Below are 20,574 nucleotides of genomic sequence, written 5' to 3' on the forward strand. Positions count from 1 at the left end.
GCATCTCACTAGAGTATGGGGGGGCACCTGTGCATCTCACTAGAGTATGGGGGGGCACCTGTGCATCTCCCCAGAGTATGGGGGGGCACCTGTGCATCTCCCCAGAGTATGGGGGGGCACCTGTGCATCTCACCAGAGTATTGGTCAGGGCATCTGAGCATCTCATCAGAGTATGGGGGGGGCACTTGACCAGGAATGGAGTAGAATTTCCCATTAATTTTCTTTTTTGTTTTGCAGCAATATAATTTTCTTTTCTTTTAGCTAATCCTATATTTGATAAAGAGAACCTTACCCCGGATTCCAAGCTCCCAATTACAGGGGTGGGGTGGAGCAGGCTGGGTCACTTATTGACGCATCCAAGGTAGCAACGCTTGAAAAGCCACACCTTGTATTGTTACATTTTTTGTGTTTCTCTTTTTATTAATCCTTTTATTTTAGAAAGTGATTTTTTGGGGCCAGGTACAGTTTAGGTGAAAGGAGCTTATATGACCCTTGGGAAAGCCATTTATTACCCATTTTGCCTGTATCCAACACCATACCCACCCCAAAATTGCCTCCCCATTGCCTACCAACCAACAGAATCGCCTTCATTTTTTCCTTCTCTTTGCCTCCAATGCATTTTACCAAAATTTGCAGATTTTCCGAGAAATTAAAGTTAGTTTCACTCATCCTTTGATCACTTAAAAGATCAACTCAAAGTAATGACAGAGGTTGATCATCTGTTTACAACGATCAGATATTATTATTGATGTGGACTTTGCTCCTTGCTCGGTCTTAAGTCTGCACCTGTGCACATAATTATGTAACTGCATTCCTTGTAATCAGCGGACGGATGTTCCGTCTGCCCAGATCATTCTGTATACACACATGTACAATGCAATTTGTGATTCTCCACACTGGCATTGCCGCGTCATCCAGCATGCAAAAGAGCAGCAAAACAAACCCATAGAGTAAATGTGTTCTTTCATAGAACGTGTCCGGTCAATGTCAATATCCCTTTGCTCTACATAAAGGAACAAAGACACAAAGAGCATTAAATACACTGCATGGTTCCGGCTTTACAGCTTCTATGAGAAAATTTAAACAGGGTAATCCTTTAGTGTTTGTCAATGCTGTGTGGGCAAAGCTTTGTGGACATCTGACCGTCTGGCCTGAGAATGGGGGGCACTTGACCATCTGGTCTGAGTATTGGGGGACACCTGAGTACTGGGGGACGCCGACCCTCTTGCCTGTGTATTGGTGGACGCCCAATCCTCACACCTGAGAATAGGGGTGGATGAGAAGACTTGGTTTACCACTCTAAATCATCCCAATGTTGTAACGCCTGACTGCTTTGTACCCGGGGTACAGTCCTGAAGGAACAGAAAAGTGTCTCCGAAGCACTCAAACTAACCACAACTTCAACCCAAAGTCACCTCCAAGCACTCTGCATTGCCCCTATACACATTCATTGTTTTTCTTTTTTCTTCTTCCTGGAAGATTTCTACTCTGTTCTCAGTTGCCAGGCTGACTTTAAATTTTTCCACCAGTAGTTTTGTTTGCAATCTTTAAACCGCATAAAGGAATTTGCTTGGTTCTCTTCCAGGGCGACACACCTGAGCGATGACCTGTAGGACTTGACTGTGCAAGAAGTAAAAATAAATGTAAAGATTTGTCACAATGTATTCAAAGCCCGTATATCCTAATGAGTTTTCAGTCTTCAGGGTGAAGATAGCCTTTAGTAGCTGGTCTTATTCAGTTCTGTAATATTATGTTGTTTATGTTGTTTATGTTGTTTATGATGTTTATACTCACCCAAGTGGCACTCATAGATCTAAAAAAAAACTTCAGAACATCCCTTGTTGTATTGGTATTTTGTTGGTGGAAATGTTGGTTTCCAGTTACAATGGAATGAAGGGGCAGCATGTATACAGTCTTGTTACCTGCGCTGGAGATTAAGGGGAAAATGATGAATGCCCACTGGTACACCAGCCAATAGGAGGGTGGCTGTAATATGAAGGTACCTCTCATGTACCTATAGTTACCCTCCATTGGCTAGGTGCAGCAGTTGGCAGTGGATCTTCTTGTACTTATCAGACCCAAGCTCAGCAGCTAAACCTAACCTTTTTCTGTGTGTTCTCCGAATGATTAGATACAGTAAAATCTACTCAATAAGATGACCCGGGTTTTGTAATTGCAGAGCCAAGATGGTTATCCTTGGCCCCGTTTTCAGTTCTCCTCCTTACCTAAGAATCTCTTTGGCTTGACCCTTTCTGAAAAATGTTCTCCATCAAAGATCACAATATGACCATCTGACCAGAGAATGGGGTGTGACACCTGACCATCTGAGCAGCAAATTGGGGGACACCTGACCATCTGACCAGTGAATTGGGGGACACCTGACCATCTGACCAGTGAATTGGGGCACACCTGACCATCTGACCAGAGAATGGGGGGACACCCGACATCTGACCAGAGAATGGGGGGACGTGTGACCATCTGATCAGCTAATGGGAGGGACACTTGACCATCTGATCAGTGAATTGGGGGACACCTGACCAGACAATGGGGACATCTGACTATCTGACCAGAGAATGGGGGGACACTTGACCATCTGACCAGAAAATGGGGGGACACATGAATATCTGACCAGAGAATGGGGGGACTTCTGACCATCTGACCACAGAATGGGTGGGGACACCTGACCATCTGACCAGAGATTGGGGGGACACCTGACCAGAGAATGGGTGGGGACACCTGACCATCTGACTAGAGAATGGGGGGACTCCTGACCAAAGAATGAGGGGCACCTTACCATCTGACCTGAGAATGGGGGGCATCTGACCCAAGTATTCTCATCTGAGAATTCCTTTAGGGTTCACTCTTTTCAGAAAATGTCCTCGATCAAAGATCACAATATGTTGAAACAAGGCCATTTTATCGTTCCTGGTGTCACCTTCAAATCCTTTAACATGATGGCGCCATCTTTTGAAGATGCTGTGGACTTTACAAGAGGCCAAGCTCGCTTTCATTCTCTAACATATTTTATTAGAGGACACTTTTATCTTTGAAGGCCTTCAAGATCATCGCTTCCATTAACATAACAACATAAAGCCGTCATTGCTGATTTGGACTCGGACTTAAATAAAAAAAAATACAAAACCATGCAAAGGAAGAAACGCAACCTTTCCTTTTGCCTGTGCCACCAAATGCCAAGCAGGTGGTATTGACCTCCTGTGTCTCTTCTATCCCTCGCTGGTTTCCCCCACTGAACTATACATCATTCCATGTCACAAAAGCCCAAAGTAATCTCTGGCTCAGATGCCCATGAAAACTCTTTATGACCTTAATACATGACTGTGACCATGGTGGGCTGGGCCCCTCCAAAAAGTTGGTCAGAGACTAAAGCTACTTTTAAACCTCCTCTCTTTTTGGAATACCTGTGCTTGTTCTGCCTTCTATCTAAATCCTTCATACAAGAAAGGATCAAAGATATTGATAAATCAGCAGATTTGTAACAGATGGCCATGCCTGGGCAGGTTTTATGGTTGGGCAAACTGGGAAGTTACCCAGCTGACAGAATAACAAGGGTGCAGTGAGCTGGAATACTGAGTATTTGTGGCCCCAGCCTATTTTTTCATGGCCTCATTTTGTCTAAAATTGTCCCTGGGCCAAGAGCAGAGTGCAAATAATTCCCGGTTCCTAGATGTGTGTGACTGAATCATGCAGGCCCATAACCATTTTTTGTTTTTCTTATATTGAGCGCTGGGTACTTAGTGGGGCCGTTTAAAAGCTCTTGATCTATTTTATCGCTCTCAGTGATGTCAGCATTGCGGAAGGGAGCGTCTTTCAAATCAACGCAGAATTGTAAGTTCCCATTGGACTAGATCTGAATAAAAAAATTGGACAAAGAGTATGTTGTATGTTGGATGCACTGAATATGCCTCTGCCCCCCTCTGAACAAACAGGCCCTTGTTTTACCTTGGCCAAAAAAAAAGCTGTGCTCAGCAAAGGTTATAGAAAGAGCCACAGGCTGAATTCACTGCAGGACCAGATGTGACTTGTCATGTAGGAGGTCCATGTCACATACAGGAGGACTGGTGACTGTCTACGTCAACACAACGCCTTGCTGAACCAAGACTTCATCATGAAACTTTAATAAAATTTGATGGGAACTGTAAATAATTAAGATTTAGGTTATTGACTGATCTGTGTATAATTTTTTAAAAAATTTGTCCTATCCCTGTGTTGCTGATCTTCAAGACACCTCCTGTCTACTCCACTCCAGCAATGACCTCCTGGCATTTCTCCGATGGGTCTTCAATTGGTGGCCCCCATTGTGTAACTCCAAATAGTGGCAGATGATGTGGAGGACGATCCAATCCTGGCATCCTCTACTCTGGAATTGTCAGCTTCTGCACCCAGTAGAGGGCCAGAGACATAATCCATCCTTTAATTGCACCCCCACTGCTGCACCGACCTCGTACTTTCTAAAAGCATCAAGTTGATCTATAGGGCTTTTTCCTCCAGTAACAATCACTGATTTTTATGAAGCCGTTCAATTCACCAATCCATTTGCCATTTCTTTGTTGATTTACCCGGTCCCTTTTAGCTGGGTGCACCACCCGTCTCTTATCAGTAAGCACCCGGCTGTTTTGGGTGATTATTGAAAATTTGGGTCACAATACCTCTCACCCAGCTTCAAAAAAATTCTGGAAAGAATACTGTTCCTGATATATTTCAGATACGTAACTTTTATTATTTTATGGTGACCCCTCACCTACTAGATTCATCTATGATTTTGATATCTGATTATATCGCCCTTGATAGTACCACAGTACAATGACACTTAGCGGCTACTTTTCCTTGAGACGGCTCTCCATCTCTGACACAAAGGGTTAATGTTCCGGATACGGCAGACGGAACCTGAACTTCCACCCTGACAGCTTTTAGACCTCGAGAAGTGTTACTGGAAAATCCTGAGAGTTGTTCCTGTGTACTTCACCGGCAACAGATCAAAGGCTACCATAAGGACTGAAGTGTAAAATGATTGGAAAATTAGAAAATCACACTTTTATTTAACCTTTTTTGCAATTGTATTTTAATGAGAAGGTCATCAAAATTCCCCAATATTAACACTCGGAGGGGAAAAGCCGGCTTTCCTTCCTGACTCCAGTAAGTGATAATCATGTCCTCTTGAGCCACGTCCGCTCAGGAGATTCCCGTTATGAGTTGTCTTCAGGTTCTTTCCAAAAATTAATTAATTGTTTATGATTTTAACAATGTAGTTGGTTTTCTTTAACACCTCCACCCAATTGTCACTATACGAGGATTCTATATTTACTTTTGGTACCCCGGACAAGTTCCTCTCAATGGGTCCCTTTATGGGTTTAGTATTAGTGAGTATGTAAACAGAGGTGACAATGCTGGATCACAAGCACAGAACGTTGTCACTCCATAACAGGAAACACCTGAACAAGAACCGGTTACAGTTTAGAAACAAATTCTGAAATGACATGAACACGTTGACACTTCTATGAGATGGTTCAGGTTGACACCTTCTTTAATGAGATCGGCATGTTCTTCTTCTTTTTGTTGTTATAGTGAAGATCATTTTAAAGCTTCATCCCTGTGGTTTTCTTTTTCCTTCTTGTGGATAGATATGAATAATATGAGATTAAGTTGAATTTGATACAATTTTGTAACAACGATGATCAGTCTCACACCTCATGCCTCCCTGATATCTGTGGTTCTTCGTTCAGATGGCAATAAAACAAGATGTTTTTAGCATTTTGCCAATAAAATAATAATTTTGGAAGTATTGAAATAAATAAGTGCAGTTGAAAAGTTTTTCTTGCAGGGGATGTGGTTGTTTTGAGGTCAGCGTGTTATATTCCATGGATGTGAATAGGATTGTGTTCCTCATACCACCAAGCTGTTTTTTAAATGGTATCACGATGGATTTTTTAAGCCTTAAGCTTTTTTCAGGCAATGCTTTCTTTAGCATCTGGAAGGACAAATGATATGTTTCCACTTCCTGTCTTCCTTCCTTTCCTGTGCTGACTACTGTACCAGTCAACAACCACTTCTCCGGTGGTTTTCATGCATCAAAGCCTAGAAAAGTTCAATCAAAAATGACTTCCCACTACAGGAGGTCTAGTGGTTAAAATGTGGTGCCCCATTGCTGTAACCACAACGTACATGTGAACATAGCCATAATCTTTTAAATCATTGCACTGTATATGCCATTGGCTGATATGTTGAAGGTTTTATTGGAGGTATCGAGGAATATTGAGGAGATGAGGAATATGTTCTTCACATGATATCAGATGGATGATGGCCACCATGACCACCAGCTTCTAGGTGTAGCAACTGACCAGGTTTTGGGGTTTCCCCAGCTCTGTTGCTTCTAAAGATTTGATAAATCCTGTTAATAAATCAGTTATTTTTAGTGCCAGGTTAGGACATGGTGGTTCTCTATATGGAGCTGCCACAGCCAGCTCTGCCCGTTGGAGGTCAACTCACCGAGTCTTTGGAGATGACAATGATGGGACTTCAGACCGGAGGCTTTGAGTTGATATGCATGGGGAACCGCTCACAACTTTACCACTCACTGCTGTAAATGGTAACATCAGATAAGATCTTCCAGGTCCAACGATTCCGGTTCCAGACTCTTCATCATTCAAGGTCTTCACCCAGATAAAAAACAGTAATAGATGACCTACTCTGCCGGCTGTGTGAGCGGTGAAATTTCAGCAGCTACTTTATGATCATTCTGGTCCAAACATGAAGTTTGAATGAGGGCCAACACTGCTATTAACAATGTTCTTAGGGATCCCTTGGGGCCCTTGTTGGCTGATGGGCCCAGGGACAGCTACCTCTTATTTCCCATGGTAGATACAACCTTGGATGTTTAGAATTAGCATGCTGAAGAAGGTGACACCATTTATATCACTCATAACTGTGGCATCCCACACCTATTTATGCCTTATGAGGGCTCTATGTATATCTCAGATCCTTCAAGGGACCCTCAGTGCCCCAGTTTCTATCTCAGCCCTGTCACAGGACCCTCTGTGCCTCAATTTCCATCTCAGACCCTTCAAGGGACCCTGACCCTCTGTGCCTCAATTTCCATCTCAGACCCTTCAAGGGACCCTCAGTGCCCCAGTTTCTATCTCAGCCCTGTCACAGGACCCTCTGTGCCTCTGTTTCTATCTCAGACACGTCTCAGGACTTTTATTGCCCGTTTTTTTCTCAGTCCTGTCACTGGACCCTCGGTTCCCCAGTTTCTATCTCAGTCCTGTCAGGGACCCATGTTGCCCCAGGTTCTATCTCAGCTCCCTCAAGGGACCCTAAGTGTCCCATTTTCTATCTCAGCCCCGTCAGGGGACCCTAGGCGCCCCAATTTCTATCTCAGCCCTGTCAAGAGACCCTCGGTGCCCCAGTTTCTATCTCAGCCCTGTCAAGGGACCCTCTGTGTTCATATTGGCCCACAGTTGACCTCTATTGAAATAAACAGGTTGACACATTCCAACACACGTGTGTTTTCTGTCGCAATCTACAGCATTCCCGGAATATCTGAGAAGGAGACGATCTGTCCCTCCAATCATCTGACACGGTCATGGGTTCAGCAGATTCCACCATTGACTTCCTCCACCCTATGACTCAGAGCTGGATCTGAGGATTTGGGACACCCCGCACGTTCCCTTGGAGGATCGCACGGTACAAACCCTAAATGGGAACCAGCCTCTGTAATTCTTCACTTACAACTTCGGCAGGGAGCCCACCTGATCCGTGACACTTCCAAGGAAACCCCCCTCGCCGTCTGCCATGCTTGGGGATCAATAAGAACGTCCCATGTCTCCTTAATGGACAATTTCCTGTGAGGCCTCGCAAGGAGCCTCTGATGGGGAAAGTGAGAGCCATCCGCACTCCTCCATAGAGATCAGTGCGAGCCCAGCGTATGCTCGTAGGCATGTCAGGCCTTCTCCACACACACATGTGCCGGCCATATGTGTAGGCCCGGGAATCCTTCCCAGTTGGACATGTGTTGTGTTTGTGTCCTGCTGCTTATGGTAGCACTTATCTGCCTGGCTGTGTTAGAATATTAAATGGTTTGTTCTCGCATTATTCTGACCATTGGTAAACCCCGATGCTGGCTCTGACCGCACAGTAATATTAATATTATATACCATTACAACTCCTTGTGTGATTGTATGCAAGAGATAGTCGAAGTCAATTTCCAACAAAATGTGAAATGAAAAGATGAGAATTCACCTGCAGTATTTAATTTGGCCACTAGATGTTCTCGGTCTGAGGGCCAGCATCAATCAATCCACTGCCTTTGAGCCCAGGTTGTCCTGAACCCGCCCCCAGCCTGCGATTGCATAACAAGGAGAAACAACACAGCGATGACTAATTTTGTCACATTCTCCTCCTATCAGCTTCCTGTTTTTCAGCACACCTAAATGGCTCCTTGTATTACTTCTGTCCTTCCTAATTTGAACCCTGCATTGTAGGGGCTGCAAGAATCTGATACCAAGTCAAATTTACATATTGACAATGATTGCATTTTCAAAAATGTGTGAAAAATGTTTTATTGATAACAAAGCATTGATTTGTTTCTGCACAGTGGAAAGGATTTCAGTGCTGTCAATCTAGACAGCAGTGGGTGGGGTCTGGGTGTGGCCAGGTACTGATTGACATTGTACCAGCTTGTGAATTAGCAGGGCCAATGTTGATGTTTGCCACACCCACTACAATGCATGCACAAAGAGTGACAACTCTGCTCTAAATTCAGTAGCAGTGCAGCATTGTTGTCACTCCATCACAGGAAGCTGTATTAGAAGGAGCATTAAAAGGATTTCCATCCTGTGGTCACAAGATTTTGGCTTTGACTGATGCAGCTTTTGTATTCATTGTTGATTCTGCAGGTAGATCTATTTTCCCCTTCCTGAAAGAGTGACAACACTTTGAATACGCAATGTTGTCACTCTAAAAACTAGGCTCATATTTATTAAATTGACAAGGACATCATAATTAGGGTGTGAACCCCATAAAGAGGAGCTGCTCATATATATTTGCCCCCCCCCCCCCAGCAACGTTCTGAATTGCCCCAACCCCAGGCGTTGTCACCGTTGCTGGGCAGCTTGAGCTGCAGGTGGAATTGAATTAAATTTTTTTATTTGCATTCTTCACCTGTAATAGTGACGTCCCATGGTGCTGCGGTCTGGGCTCATCCTTGCACGAACAGGTCCGGCGCGTTCACTGAACCGGTTTGGCGTGTCTGTAACATGTAAATGACATAATCTTTGACCTCCGTCAGCAACATACAAATCACCCGCATCCCGTCTAGTATGACTAATATAAGATGGCGAGTTATCAGGAGACGGACTTGTGATTTCAGTGACCAGTCCTCTTTATTAAGTGGGGGGGGGGGGGGGGAAGATGGAGAATGTGTTTATAAAAAAAGCAGCCCCCCCCCCCCTCCCCAGAAAAACAAATTGAAGAGGACCTGTCATTCACTTCTGCATTCACCAATGGCTGACATGTTTCCTAGGTGCAGCTGACCTGCAAAGCAGCTTGTCAGGTGCATTGTGGGTCACAGCAGCCATACTCGTGCCGCGCTCTCTGTCACACTTGTGCGCTGTCTGAGAAGAAGTTTCCTTATTTAGAACCATTGAATGTCTATGAATGATCCCATTGAGCTCCGGGGCCCCCTCACAATGAGGCTTTTCATCACAGCATTGGTAGAGGCGAAGGATCTCCCCCATAAAAGGGAGGTATTCATCCCCCACATCTGATTCCTCAAAAATCTGTCTGCAGGCTTTGTGTCCCCTTCACCCCGGACCCCCGCAGTGCTTGAAGGGGCCCTTGTAACCCTTTGTTGGCTGAAATTAGAAGTGCAGAATTCTAGGGGGAATGTAAAAATGAATGTGTACTGTCAAAACCTAAATCTAAATTGATGTATGCAGAAATAATATGAGGCTCCTATGGCGGGCCCCTTTTGGCCCTCATGCAGTGGCATGACCTCAACCCCACTGAACACCTTTGGGATGAATTCGAATGGTGAACCAGGCCTTCTCCAACATCAGTACCTGACCTCACCAATGGGGGGCAGAATCGGTACTTGACCTCATCAATAGGGGCAAATTCCCACGGCCTCAAATCTTGGTGAAACCCTTCCTAGAAAAGTGGAGGATGTCATAAAGGGGGGCTCCAGGTTATTGGCAGTTCCATACCAATTACCATGGGGGGCAATTCTACATGACGATGGAGGAAGAGGGCAATACCATACCAATTGCCAATGAGGGGAGCAACTCGATATTAATGACGAAGGATGGAGGGGGCAATTCCATACCAGTTCCTATGGGGGACAACTCTAATTTAATGGGCAAACAGGGAGGGGGCAGTTCCATAGCAATTTCCATGGGGGGGGGGGCAAACCTATATTAATGGCCATGGCTGTGGAATGAGAGCTATAGGTGTGATGGTCATGTGACCACATTCATACATATCAGGCTGTATGTTGTCAGCTACAAATTCACCCCCCGGCACTTGAAATATTGAACTTGGGCTGCTTATTCCATGCGCTGAACTTCCCATTCTAGGTGGTCACGGGATTTGTTCCTCTTTCGAGCATTCTACATTTCTAACAAAATAAGAAGAATTCAGACCGTAATACCTACTGGGCTAACATTGGTGGCTTGCAAATATATTTCACAATAAATAAAAAAAAAAAGGACCCAGAGTTTTTTTTTGGGGCCCGGGACAATTGAACATTTTGTTGCTGACATTTGCATAGATAAATAAAGGCTTCAGGCTGTCTGTTTGCACTACCAAATCTTCAGCGCAAACCAAATATTTATTATTTTGTAGCTTTGCCAGTTGTATTTCCAGCGTATAACACACTTCTGGTTCTTGGGTGTCAACATTCACTCATCCACTGTATCTATGGAAAAAGCCATTGTAGTCACTCTGGCTGGCCATTACATGGGGGATGATGAGTCCACTTTGTGATTTCTGTTCGGCTCACAAGAAATAAAAAAGATGCTGCAATTCTAGCAGGATCAGAAATGATTCTTCTGTAGCTGCTGAGCCTACATAAAAGAAAGCTAAGGTAGCTACCATATAATGACTGGTAACCTTTCATTTTTGGATTGTTATATGCTTTATTGCATTTTTGTTGAATATTGAACTTTGTACAGATGACCCAATCTGGGCCTGATCACCCAGAACCAAACATTGGTTTATATTGATCTAGTTTTCTAAATTGATGCAGAATAGAAGATTTGATATCTTCTACCTGAAGTAAATAGAATATTTGATGACTGAATATGAGTAACCGTTGGGTTTTCAATCAGACATCAGCGGGTAATCATTGATTATGACAATTGTGTTCTCCCCGGCCCCTTTTAGCTGGGCGCACCACCCGGCACTTTTCAGTTACCACCTGGTTGGTTTTTGGGTGGATACTGGAGAGTTGGGTCACAATACAGGGACCACCACCCGCCTAAAATTTTTATGTCAATTGCTGCCTTGAACACTGATTTGGATTAAATCCAATCAGAATTCCAATCTCTTTCTATCCATTGGGAATAAAGACAGAATATTGTACAAGCAATGTTTTGGGACTTTTAATCAACCAATTACGAACCAGAAAATCGGTCAGATCTAATGGCTGAGCGCCCCATTGGCCCAGGTATACCAGGTGGTGTGTGCCACAATAATGCTGAATAGAAATATGTTCGCTTTGGGACATTTTTGGGACTTTTAGGTCCTTATTTATAACTGGTGAAGGTCCAACAATAACCCATGGGTATTAATATTGCATTGTTTTATTTCAGGTTACTCCAACGCTGTTCAGAAGTTCGCCCAGACTTTGCAAAGCTTTCAGTTTGACTTCATCGGTGACACTCTAACGGATGATGAACTCAATATCGGTGAGTGAGAGAGGAATGGGGGTGCTGGAGGTCCTGATTGAGACGGGGCCCTGTACCCCAGAGGGCCTTTAGGGGTCATCCCTGTGACCATTACCTGGTCGGTCAGACTCGGCAGAGGAGAGCTTCCACCATTGGCTTCTGCTTCCTGCTCCAGGTAAGGGAAGGCCATGGTAGAAGATCTCCTCGGTGTATCCATTTCCGACATGAGGGACGAGTGAAGGTAAAGTCATAGGTGAGCCAATGGGGGGGTCACAATAATAGAGGTCAGGGGGTTCTGATGTAAAGGGGGGGTGCTGATACAAAGTGGGGGGGGGGGACTCTGATGAAAAAGCGGATACTGATATAATGGGGACTCTAATGTGAAAAATACCCCAATGAGGGGGGGTTCTGATATGAAAGGGGGAGACTTTGTTATGATGGGGGGCAATTTGATACAAAGTATAGCGTACCCCAATGTGATGGCGGGGTGTTTGGTGAAAGGGGGAGGTTCCGATATAAAGGGTAGGGATTTAGATGAAAAGGGGGGATTATGATACAAAGCAGAGTCCCCTACTGTGAAGGAATAGGGGGGCTCTGATTTAAAAGCGAGACTTTGATACAAAAGGGGGTATTTGATGAAAAGGAGGGGGCTTTTGATAGAAAGGGGACTCCGATGTGAAATTCTGATACAATGTAAGGAGTACCCTAATGTGAAAGGGTGGGGGGGTACTGGAGTAAAGGGGAGACTTTGATACAAAGGGAGAACTCTAATGTAAAGGGGGAGGACTCCAATGGAAAGGGGCAACTATAATGTAAAGGGGGATGCTGATATATTGGGGACTCTCGTGAAATTGGGGCCTGACTTGGGTGGGGAGACTCTGACATGAAGGGGGTTCCCGGAAACCATAATAAGGAGTTCTCTAATGTGAAGAGGGGACTATGATATAAAAATGGACTTTGATGTGAATTGGGGGACTGTAAAAGGGGAAATTATAAACTCTGATGTAAAGGGGGTTGGGGTTTTAATGTGAAGGGGCCCTAATGATGTGAAGGAGCTTTCCCAAAATAGGAGCAAACATGGCAAAAAATACCAAACATACCCCCAGATTTCTAGCTGGATCACCAGCCACCATGTATGAGATCCCAATAGTTGGTGGCTCCTCGGTCTGACCTGCATCTCCTAGTTTTGCATATGGTAATTATTAAATGGAAATCTCCCCAAATTCTATGCCTCGAATATGGAAATAAAACAATGATAGAGATTCCTCCCCAAGGCGCGGCCATATTGAATCGTGAATGCTCTGCTATACTTCTAGAAATGTAACATTTCTGGGATTTTCTCTCATTCCTAATTACAGTTTGTAATTGAAACAAAATGTGGGTAATGGAGACCACATCCTAAACACTGGCGAGGATTTATAACCCCACCTATGTAAACACGAAGCTCTGAGTATCACACGGCCGAGTCAGCGCTCATCTTCCAGGATTATTGGGAGCGGCTCCACCTTCCTGCACCGTATTACAATGTTTTCTGTCTCCAGCTTCTTCACACTGCCCATTCATTACTGTGGATCTAACAATGGTTAATCTGGGAGTGTTAAGGGAGCCCAATGGACTGCTTACCCATGGCATTGTGGTGCAAACTAATGCTTAGCCTTGAACCTTTACCATCTGCAGCTTAGGTCTGTTCACACCTGACATTATTAGTGGTCTTTAAATCTAGGCCATCACTTGGTCTGATCAACAGGTTAGAGGGTAATGGTTTGTCTATCTCTGATCTCTGCCTGGAGTCATTCCTGTGTATTTTTTTGGATGGCTTCTTTGTGCTAATCCCAGTCATCACCCATTATCTGCTATTGGCCAGTGCTTTGTCTATCAATATGGAACCTGAACTCTGCTGCCCCTGATCGAGGCATCAACCCAGCAACTTTGCTTCTGTCTGCTTTTTACTCTGGACCTGCATGCCCTATTGCTGGTTGTCACCCCTGGTAATACAAATGCCCAACCAAAATCCATGACAGTTGCTTTTTTTCCCACCAACCTACCCGATACACAGTCTTCCCATCACTACTCTTCTGCTGCCTCTCTTTGCGGTTCTCTTCATTGGCTTCCATTTCACCTTCGAATCAATTTAATCTCCTGTGCTTTGCCTTTAAATTCCTCAACAGCTCCTCCCCCACCTACCTACCTGATACACAAATCCTCCACAGCCCTTGTCCCACCTACCTACCTAATACACAAATCCCTCCACAGCTCCCCCCCCACCTACCTACCTGATACACAAATCCTTCCACAGCCCTTGTCCCACCTACCTACCTGATACACAAATCCCTACACAGTTCTTGTCACACTTACCTTTCTGACCTGGTAGAAAAATCCCCCCCTAGCCGCTCTATTTGCTTCTCCAATGACCTCCTAATCACTTCCTCACACATAACCTCATCACACGCATGGATACAAGACTTTTCTAGAGCTGCCCCGACTCTCTGGAATGGTCTCCTCCTCCTATTCGGCTTGCTCCTACTTTCTGCTCCTTTAAAATAGCCCCTAAGACCCAACGCTTCAACCTCACCTACTTGTCTTCTTCTGTCTCCTAAACCCTCACTACTTCCCACCATTCCATATCCCCCTCCTATTGTGTGATACTTCCCCCACCTCCTAGATTGTAAGCTCTTCGGGGCAGGGTCCTCCCCTCCTCGGGTGTCACTGTCTGTATCTGTCTATCATTTGCAACCCCCTATTTAATGTGTACAGCACTTCGTAATATATTGGTGCTATATGAAAACTGTTTATTAATAAGAATAATAATAATAATAATAAAGCATATCTTGTGCATATTTGCTAACTGTAGCTCTCTGTTTCCTATTCCCTGATATTTCAGAGGAACTGGGAGGCTCTGATAGTATTTCATTATGCTTTTTCTTTACTCGGAGTAGGCCTGCAGATCCTTGACGTGTGGCCCTTGGAGAACGATGTTAGGGTTAATACCAGATGTTTCAGAGCTCGTCCCCCTGTACCTGTGCCAAGCCATGACTCACATTCACACAGGGCTCAGCTGCAATGCTCCACACTCCCTATAAGGGGCCCTGGCTGGGTGAATAGTGAAGGGTCTTCCCCAATGAATCTTTCTCCTAGGCACTGCATAATCAGAAAGCCATGCAAAGGGCGGTGGTTTGGCAATGCAAGTTACTGGGCGAATGACATATTTAGCCGATACATAAAGGTCACGCACAGCAAACGTTTAATTCGCAGCACATCCCCTGAAGGCGTCTATTGAAATCACCAGATGGTGATGACATTGGAAATCTTTCACATAAATTCCCCCCTTATTGCTCTTCTCTGATGGGAATTTCACTGCTGGTGACATAATCCAGACTGCTCAGTAAAAGCTCTGGTAGGATAACACGCGATTTGGTAAAAATGAACCGTTATTCATTATTCTCACAGTCTCAGTCTCTACTTTACCAAGATCTAAATACAAATGCATGAGCAAGGTGGCAGCATAGCTTTACCATGGTGCCTGGTCAGGGACCCCCACTGTCCTCCTATATAAACTTGAACCTGAATCCAAGAATCCTGTAGGCCCCAGCGTGGCTGCTCCCAGGCTGGGTCAGCACTTTGAGTCAATCAAAGTGAAAATTCTTCCCCCTGGTAACAGACTCTGGAGGGTCCCCCACCAGGTTGCTTTGCTTACTGAGTGGTCCAGGACCTGGCTTTGCTATGTGTTCAGATTACTTAAATCACAACCAAGCCCGGTTGATATTCACCGTCCCCCTTCTGTCATGGGAGCCACAATCTTCTTCCTTCATCAGCATTCTAATTTTTAACCATCTTGATTGTCCGTGATGACATATGTTCTGGCACCCATGGAGAAAGCCAGGATTGCCTGTTATCTCTGGCAACAAAATTTGAAAGCTGGGCGGCCATCATAGTGGGACTTTAGTTCCACTTAACCAGTCCACATAAGCATGTTTTAAAGGGTTCAATGGGTTGTATTTCCTATAAAAAGCTTACATTTATTTTATTTACAACTTAAAATTCTAATCTGTCTTATTCTGAGCCTCCTGTGGACCCATCCACAAAAAAGCAAATACACATCCTTTTATAAGTAAAACAGTTCTCACATGTGCATTTCGATGTTTCACTGAAGTTCAGATTTATTGGCCACTATGCAGGTGGTGGTTCAATTTAAGGGGGATAGTACACCTCCTAATGTGTTGGCACACCACACAAGGATTGGTTGTGGTTCTATATGGTAAGGGTACAATTTGTTCAGGTTGGAGGGGCCAGCTGGTGCTTCTACATGGGTAGGGTACAATCTGCTGATGGGAATAGGATGTGTTCATTCATGGAAAGGGTACAAACTCTTGTGTTTGGCGAGACCAAGCAGTTTATAAGACCAACTGGTGCTCCTACCTGGCAAGGGTGCAATCAGTTGGTGGAGCTGGTACCAGACTGTGATCATATATGGGAAGGGTACCAACGTTTGTGGTTGGTGAGACTGTGGTCCTAAATGGGAAGGGTACTTTCTTCATTTATTGGAGAAAACCACTCTATAATCTTACATGGCAAAGGTACAATCTTTTGTGGTTGGTGGCACCAGGCTGTTATCATATATGGGAAGACTTACAGACCTTTGTGGTTGGCAAGATCGGCTCCCGATCCTAAATGGGAATTCTTTTGTGATTGGTCAGACCTAGCTACATGAAAATGATACGAGCCGTTATGGTTGGTGGGACCATGCTTTATATAGGAAGGGTACAATCTTCTTTTTTATTTTAAAGAAAACTATTGCATAATGTAACTAAGACTTGACTGGTTGTACTGATGGTCTTTTTTTTTCTCTCTCTCTCTGTTATTTCCCGTATTCTTAGCTGAGTCCTTCAAAGAATTTGCTGACCTGTTGCAGGAAGTGGAAGTAGAAAGAATGATGATGGTAAGACTGTTTTGTTATGGTTACTTTGGTTGTGAAATGTGCATACATTGGGGTTTGCGATGTATAAATGGATATATATTTATTTTTTGTGGGGAATTCTCATTTACATATTGCATTGTAAGGTCAACAAATCACTTGAAGTGTATGCTACATTTCATTACAGGAATGTTTGCTGCATACAGTTGCAGATATGTGTGAATTGTCGCTGTCAGCACTATGGAAAGTGCAGTCTTCAACTTTAGCTTAGCAGAGCTCCTATTTTAGCACATTCTGTATGCCTGTATTCTGAAAGACCTCTAGTATCTATTATTATTATTATTATACAGTATTTATATAGCGCCATCATATTACGCAGCGCTGTACATAGTCCATAGTCGTGTCACTAACTGTCCCTTAAAGGAGCTCACAATCTAATGTCCCTACCATAGTCATATGTGATTATTATAGTCTAAGGTCAATTGTAAGCCAGTTAACCTAACTGCATGTTTTTGGGATGTGGGAGGAAACCGGAGTACCCGGAGGAAACCCACGCAGACACGGGAGATAATGCAGATAATGTCCTGGCTGGGGATCGAACCTGGGACCTAGCGCTGCAAAGGCCGGAGTGCTAACCCCTGAGCCACCGTGCTGCCCGTCTAGCCTATCTATCCACAGAAGTACAGAAAGCAAAAAAAAAAAAACCCTGGTTCAATTTGCTCCAACGGGAAAAAATCTTCAAAGCTACCATATTTAGACTATACATGGGCACAGAACAATGCAGGACAAAACAAAATAAATCCCTATAGGGGCAGCTTCTTAGAGAACATGATCTGCAAAGTTGCTTCTTATTTCAAGTGAAGCTTTAATGTTGGTAGATAAAAGATCTCTCCTTGATATGGTGTAGTAAGTATTCAGTGTCCTCCCCTGCCTCTTTTAGCTGGGTGCACCACCTGACACTTTTCAGTAACTACCTGGCTGTTTTTGGGTGGTTAATGAAAAGTTGGGTCACAGCACAGAGTATTCCATTTGCTTACAGCTTCTTCTCATCCTTGGGAGGACGCTGGTATTGCAAGAAGTGTATTTAGGACAATCAAGCTGCAATAAAACCCGTAAGGAACAGATCACAGCGCAAAAGAAAGCAATCCTTCTCCAGTCTAAAAACATACATTCATTCTAACAGAAGAGTCTTTGCTGATTTTGTGTTTCCTTTCCTCCGCAGCTTCAAAATGCAGATAACATCCTGATAAAACCCCTGGAGGCTTTCCGCAAGGATCAAATTGGACTCACTAAGGTACTTCCACATCCTGTCTGTGGGCTCAGGAACCACTTATAGAGGGGAAGCTGTAGACACAGACCAGATTCTGTGTGTTTTTTTTAGTTGAGGTTCAATTAACAAAGAGAAGAAAACAGGAGTGTAAACTAGACCAGGGACATGTAAAGAGGTACAATATTTTGCAGAGCTGTTTAGAACACCTAGCCTATGGCCAAATGTATCCAAATGACAGGGTTCAGGTGTCCCAAGTGAAGGATCTGGGTAATCCCCCATCATACAAAGACATTGTAGATAATTGTCCTCTTCCAGCCTTGTGGTCCCAGTTTGGTGAAGCCCCCTTTCTGTTCCCCCATGACTGTGCCTCGGGTACAAAGCCAGCTCCATAAAGACATGGGGTCACCAGTTTGGTGTGGAGGAACTCGAGTGTCCTCCACAAAGCCCTGACCTCAACCCTACTGAACACCTTTGGGATGATATGAGATGGAAAGCCAAGTCTTCCCACCTAACCATCACACTTACCTATGTGACCAGATGTATGGAGGACACATCCCCATAGAACAGAGACCAGTTGTTCCTAGTGAAGGATCTTATTAATACTCCATCATGAAAAGCCATTGGATTGATTTCTGGGCCCATTGGTCAAAAAGCTGAGTCTCTCTATGGTTGTGTTCAGGTTTTTCCAGTATAGCAAGAAACCTTGTAGACATGGGGTCACCAGTTTGGTGTGAAGGAACTCCAGTGTCCTGCACAGAGCCCTGACCTCACCCTACTGAACACCTTTGGGATGACATGGAATAGTGAGACAGGTCCTCTCTTCCATCAGTTCCTGACCTCACAAATGGGGCGAATCCCCACAATCACAACCCTCTTCCCAGAGGAGTGGATTCTGTTATAGCAACCAAAACAAAAGTTTTGTTGAATTTGTCAGTAAAAAAATGAAATCTGAGTGAGTGTTTGCTGAGCACCATTTTAAGCTTCCGCCATCTGTTAATGAGCGGCTGATAATTGATCCGCTTGTTGAATTGTAATGAATAACAATATCAGGTTTCATATCCATTCAGATATATTGTCCCTCTGTGCAGGCAGATGTCGGACTTAGCAGCTGTTGTTTTTGAAGGGGAAGTTGGAGATTTTATCTCTGCAATGCTACAAGGAGGTCTAAAGTAATGCCCGCCATATATCTAAAGCAAATCACTAAATCATCAAGCTTGAACATAATAATGCAGTTTTCAATTTTGCATTTTTTTTAAAATTAATTCCTGGTGATCCTCCCATGATCCTTGTTCAGGCGCTGTCTGTGCACCACAGTGCCTCTGTGTTGTCCTTTTGTCACGTGGAATACCAATAGAGACCACAAGTGGCTCTTGGTATGGTCCAGTCCACCATGGGAAATGTCTGAAATATAGGCGAGCATGTATAAATCTGCAGCTTTCTCTAACACTGTTATAAGGTTGTAATGCTGTTATAAGTATCTCATTAGGACACATTCTTCCCTATACAGAACATGCACAAGACCTTCATGGCAGGATCACCAGGGATTATTTAAAACAAAATCTGCAAATCTATAAAAGATTAAATATTACATATGAAATGTAATTTTAGTAAGTGATTGTAAAACTAAATTAAACAAGTTCAGGGGAAACTTTTTGTTTTGGTCTGGGTTAAAAAAAATGTGAATGCAAAATGGACATTGTGGAATTGAAAAGAGTGCAGAGAAGGGCAACTAAACTAATAAAAGGAATGGAGGAGCTTCGCTATGAGGAGAGATTAGCTGAACTGAATCTATTCTCCCTTGAGAAGAGACGTATAAGGGGGGATATGATCACCCTGTATAAATAATATAAACGGTCCATATAGAGAACTCTCTTCCCCATTATTCACTGTAAGGTCATTACAAAGCACAAGGGGGCGCTCTTTGTGTCTGGAGGAAAATAAGTTTAAGCTCCGGATAAGGAAAGGATTCTTCACTGTAATGTCTTTACAAAGCACAAGGGGGCGCTCTTTGTGTCTGGAGGAAAATAAGTTTAAGCTCCGGATAAGGAAAGGATTCTTCACTGTAATGTCTTTACAAAGCACGAATCGGCTGCCTCAGGAAGGAGTTTCAGCAACTACTATAGATTGCTTTAAGAAAAAGCTGGATGATTTCTAGAAGCACAGAATATAACTGGGGATTAAGGATTTATAGTAAAGATAACAGAGACTGCTGATCCAGGGAACATCCGATTGCCTCATGGAATCAGGAAGGAATTTTTTCCCCTGATGGAGCAAATTGAACCAGGGTTTTTTTTTTTGGCTTCTTCCGGATCAACTATGTTCACAGAATTTTATATCTGGGATTTGTTTATTTCCCTAGTGGTTGAACTTGATGGATTTATGCCTTTTTTTCAACCTGACTTACTATGTAACTATTTCTGTTAGTATCCCTGCAGGTCCCTCCCGGCCACATAATGAAGATTACTTTTCACCAAGTTAGCCATGTGAACCTG

General features: G+C 43.8%; 1 protein-coding gene across 3 annotated transcripts in view; it reads left to right on the top strand.

Annotated features, from left to right (window-relative positions):
* OPHN1 (oligophrenin 1) overlaps window positions 1-20,574 on the top strand; it is a 67,144-nt gene that overhangs the window by 8,349 nt on the left and 38,221 nt on the right. For all 3 annotated transcript variants that reach the window (XM_072431473.1, XM_072431475.1, XM_072431474.1), the window contains exons 3-5: window positions 11,826-11,921; window positions 16,775-16,836; window positions 18,035-18,106. In XM_072431473.1, the coding sequence (XP_072287574.1) occupies window positions 11,826-11,921; window positions 16,775-16,836; window positions 18,035-18,106 (230 nt within the window). The remainder of the gene's footprint in view (window positions 1-11,825; window positions 11,922-16,774; window positions 16,837-18,034; window positions 18,107-20,574) is intronic.

The sequence above is a fragment of the Pyxicephalus adspersus genome, chromosome Z (genome assembly GCF_032062135.1).
Source record: "Pyxicephalus adspersus chromosome Z, UCB_Pads_2.0, whole genome shotgun sequence".
Lineage (NCBI taxonomy): Eukaryota > Metazoa > Chordata > Amphibia > Anura > Pyxicephalidae > Pyxicephalus > Pyxicephalus adspersus.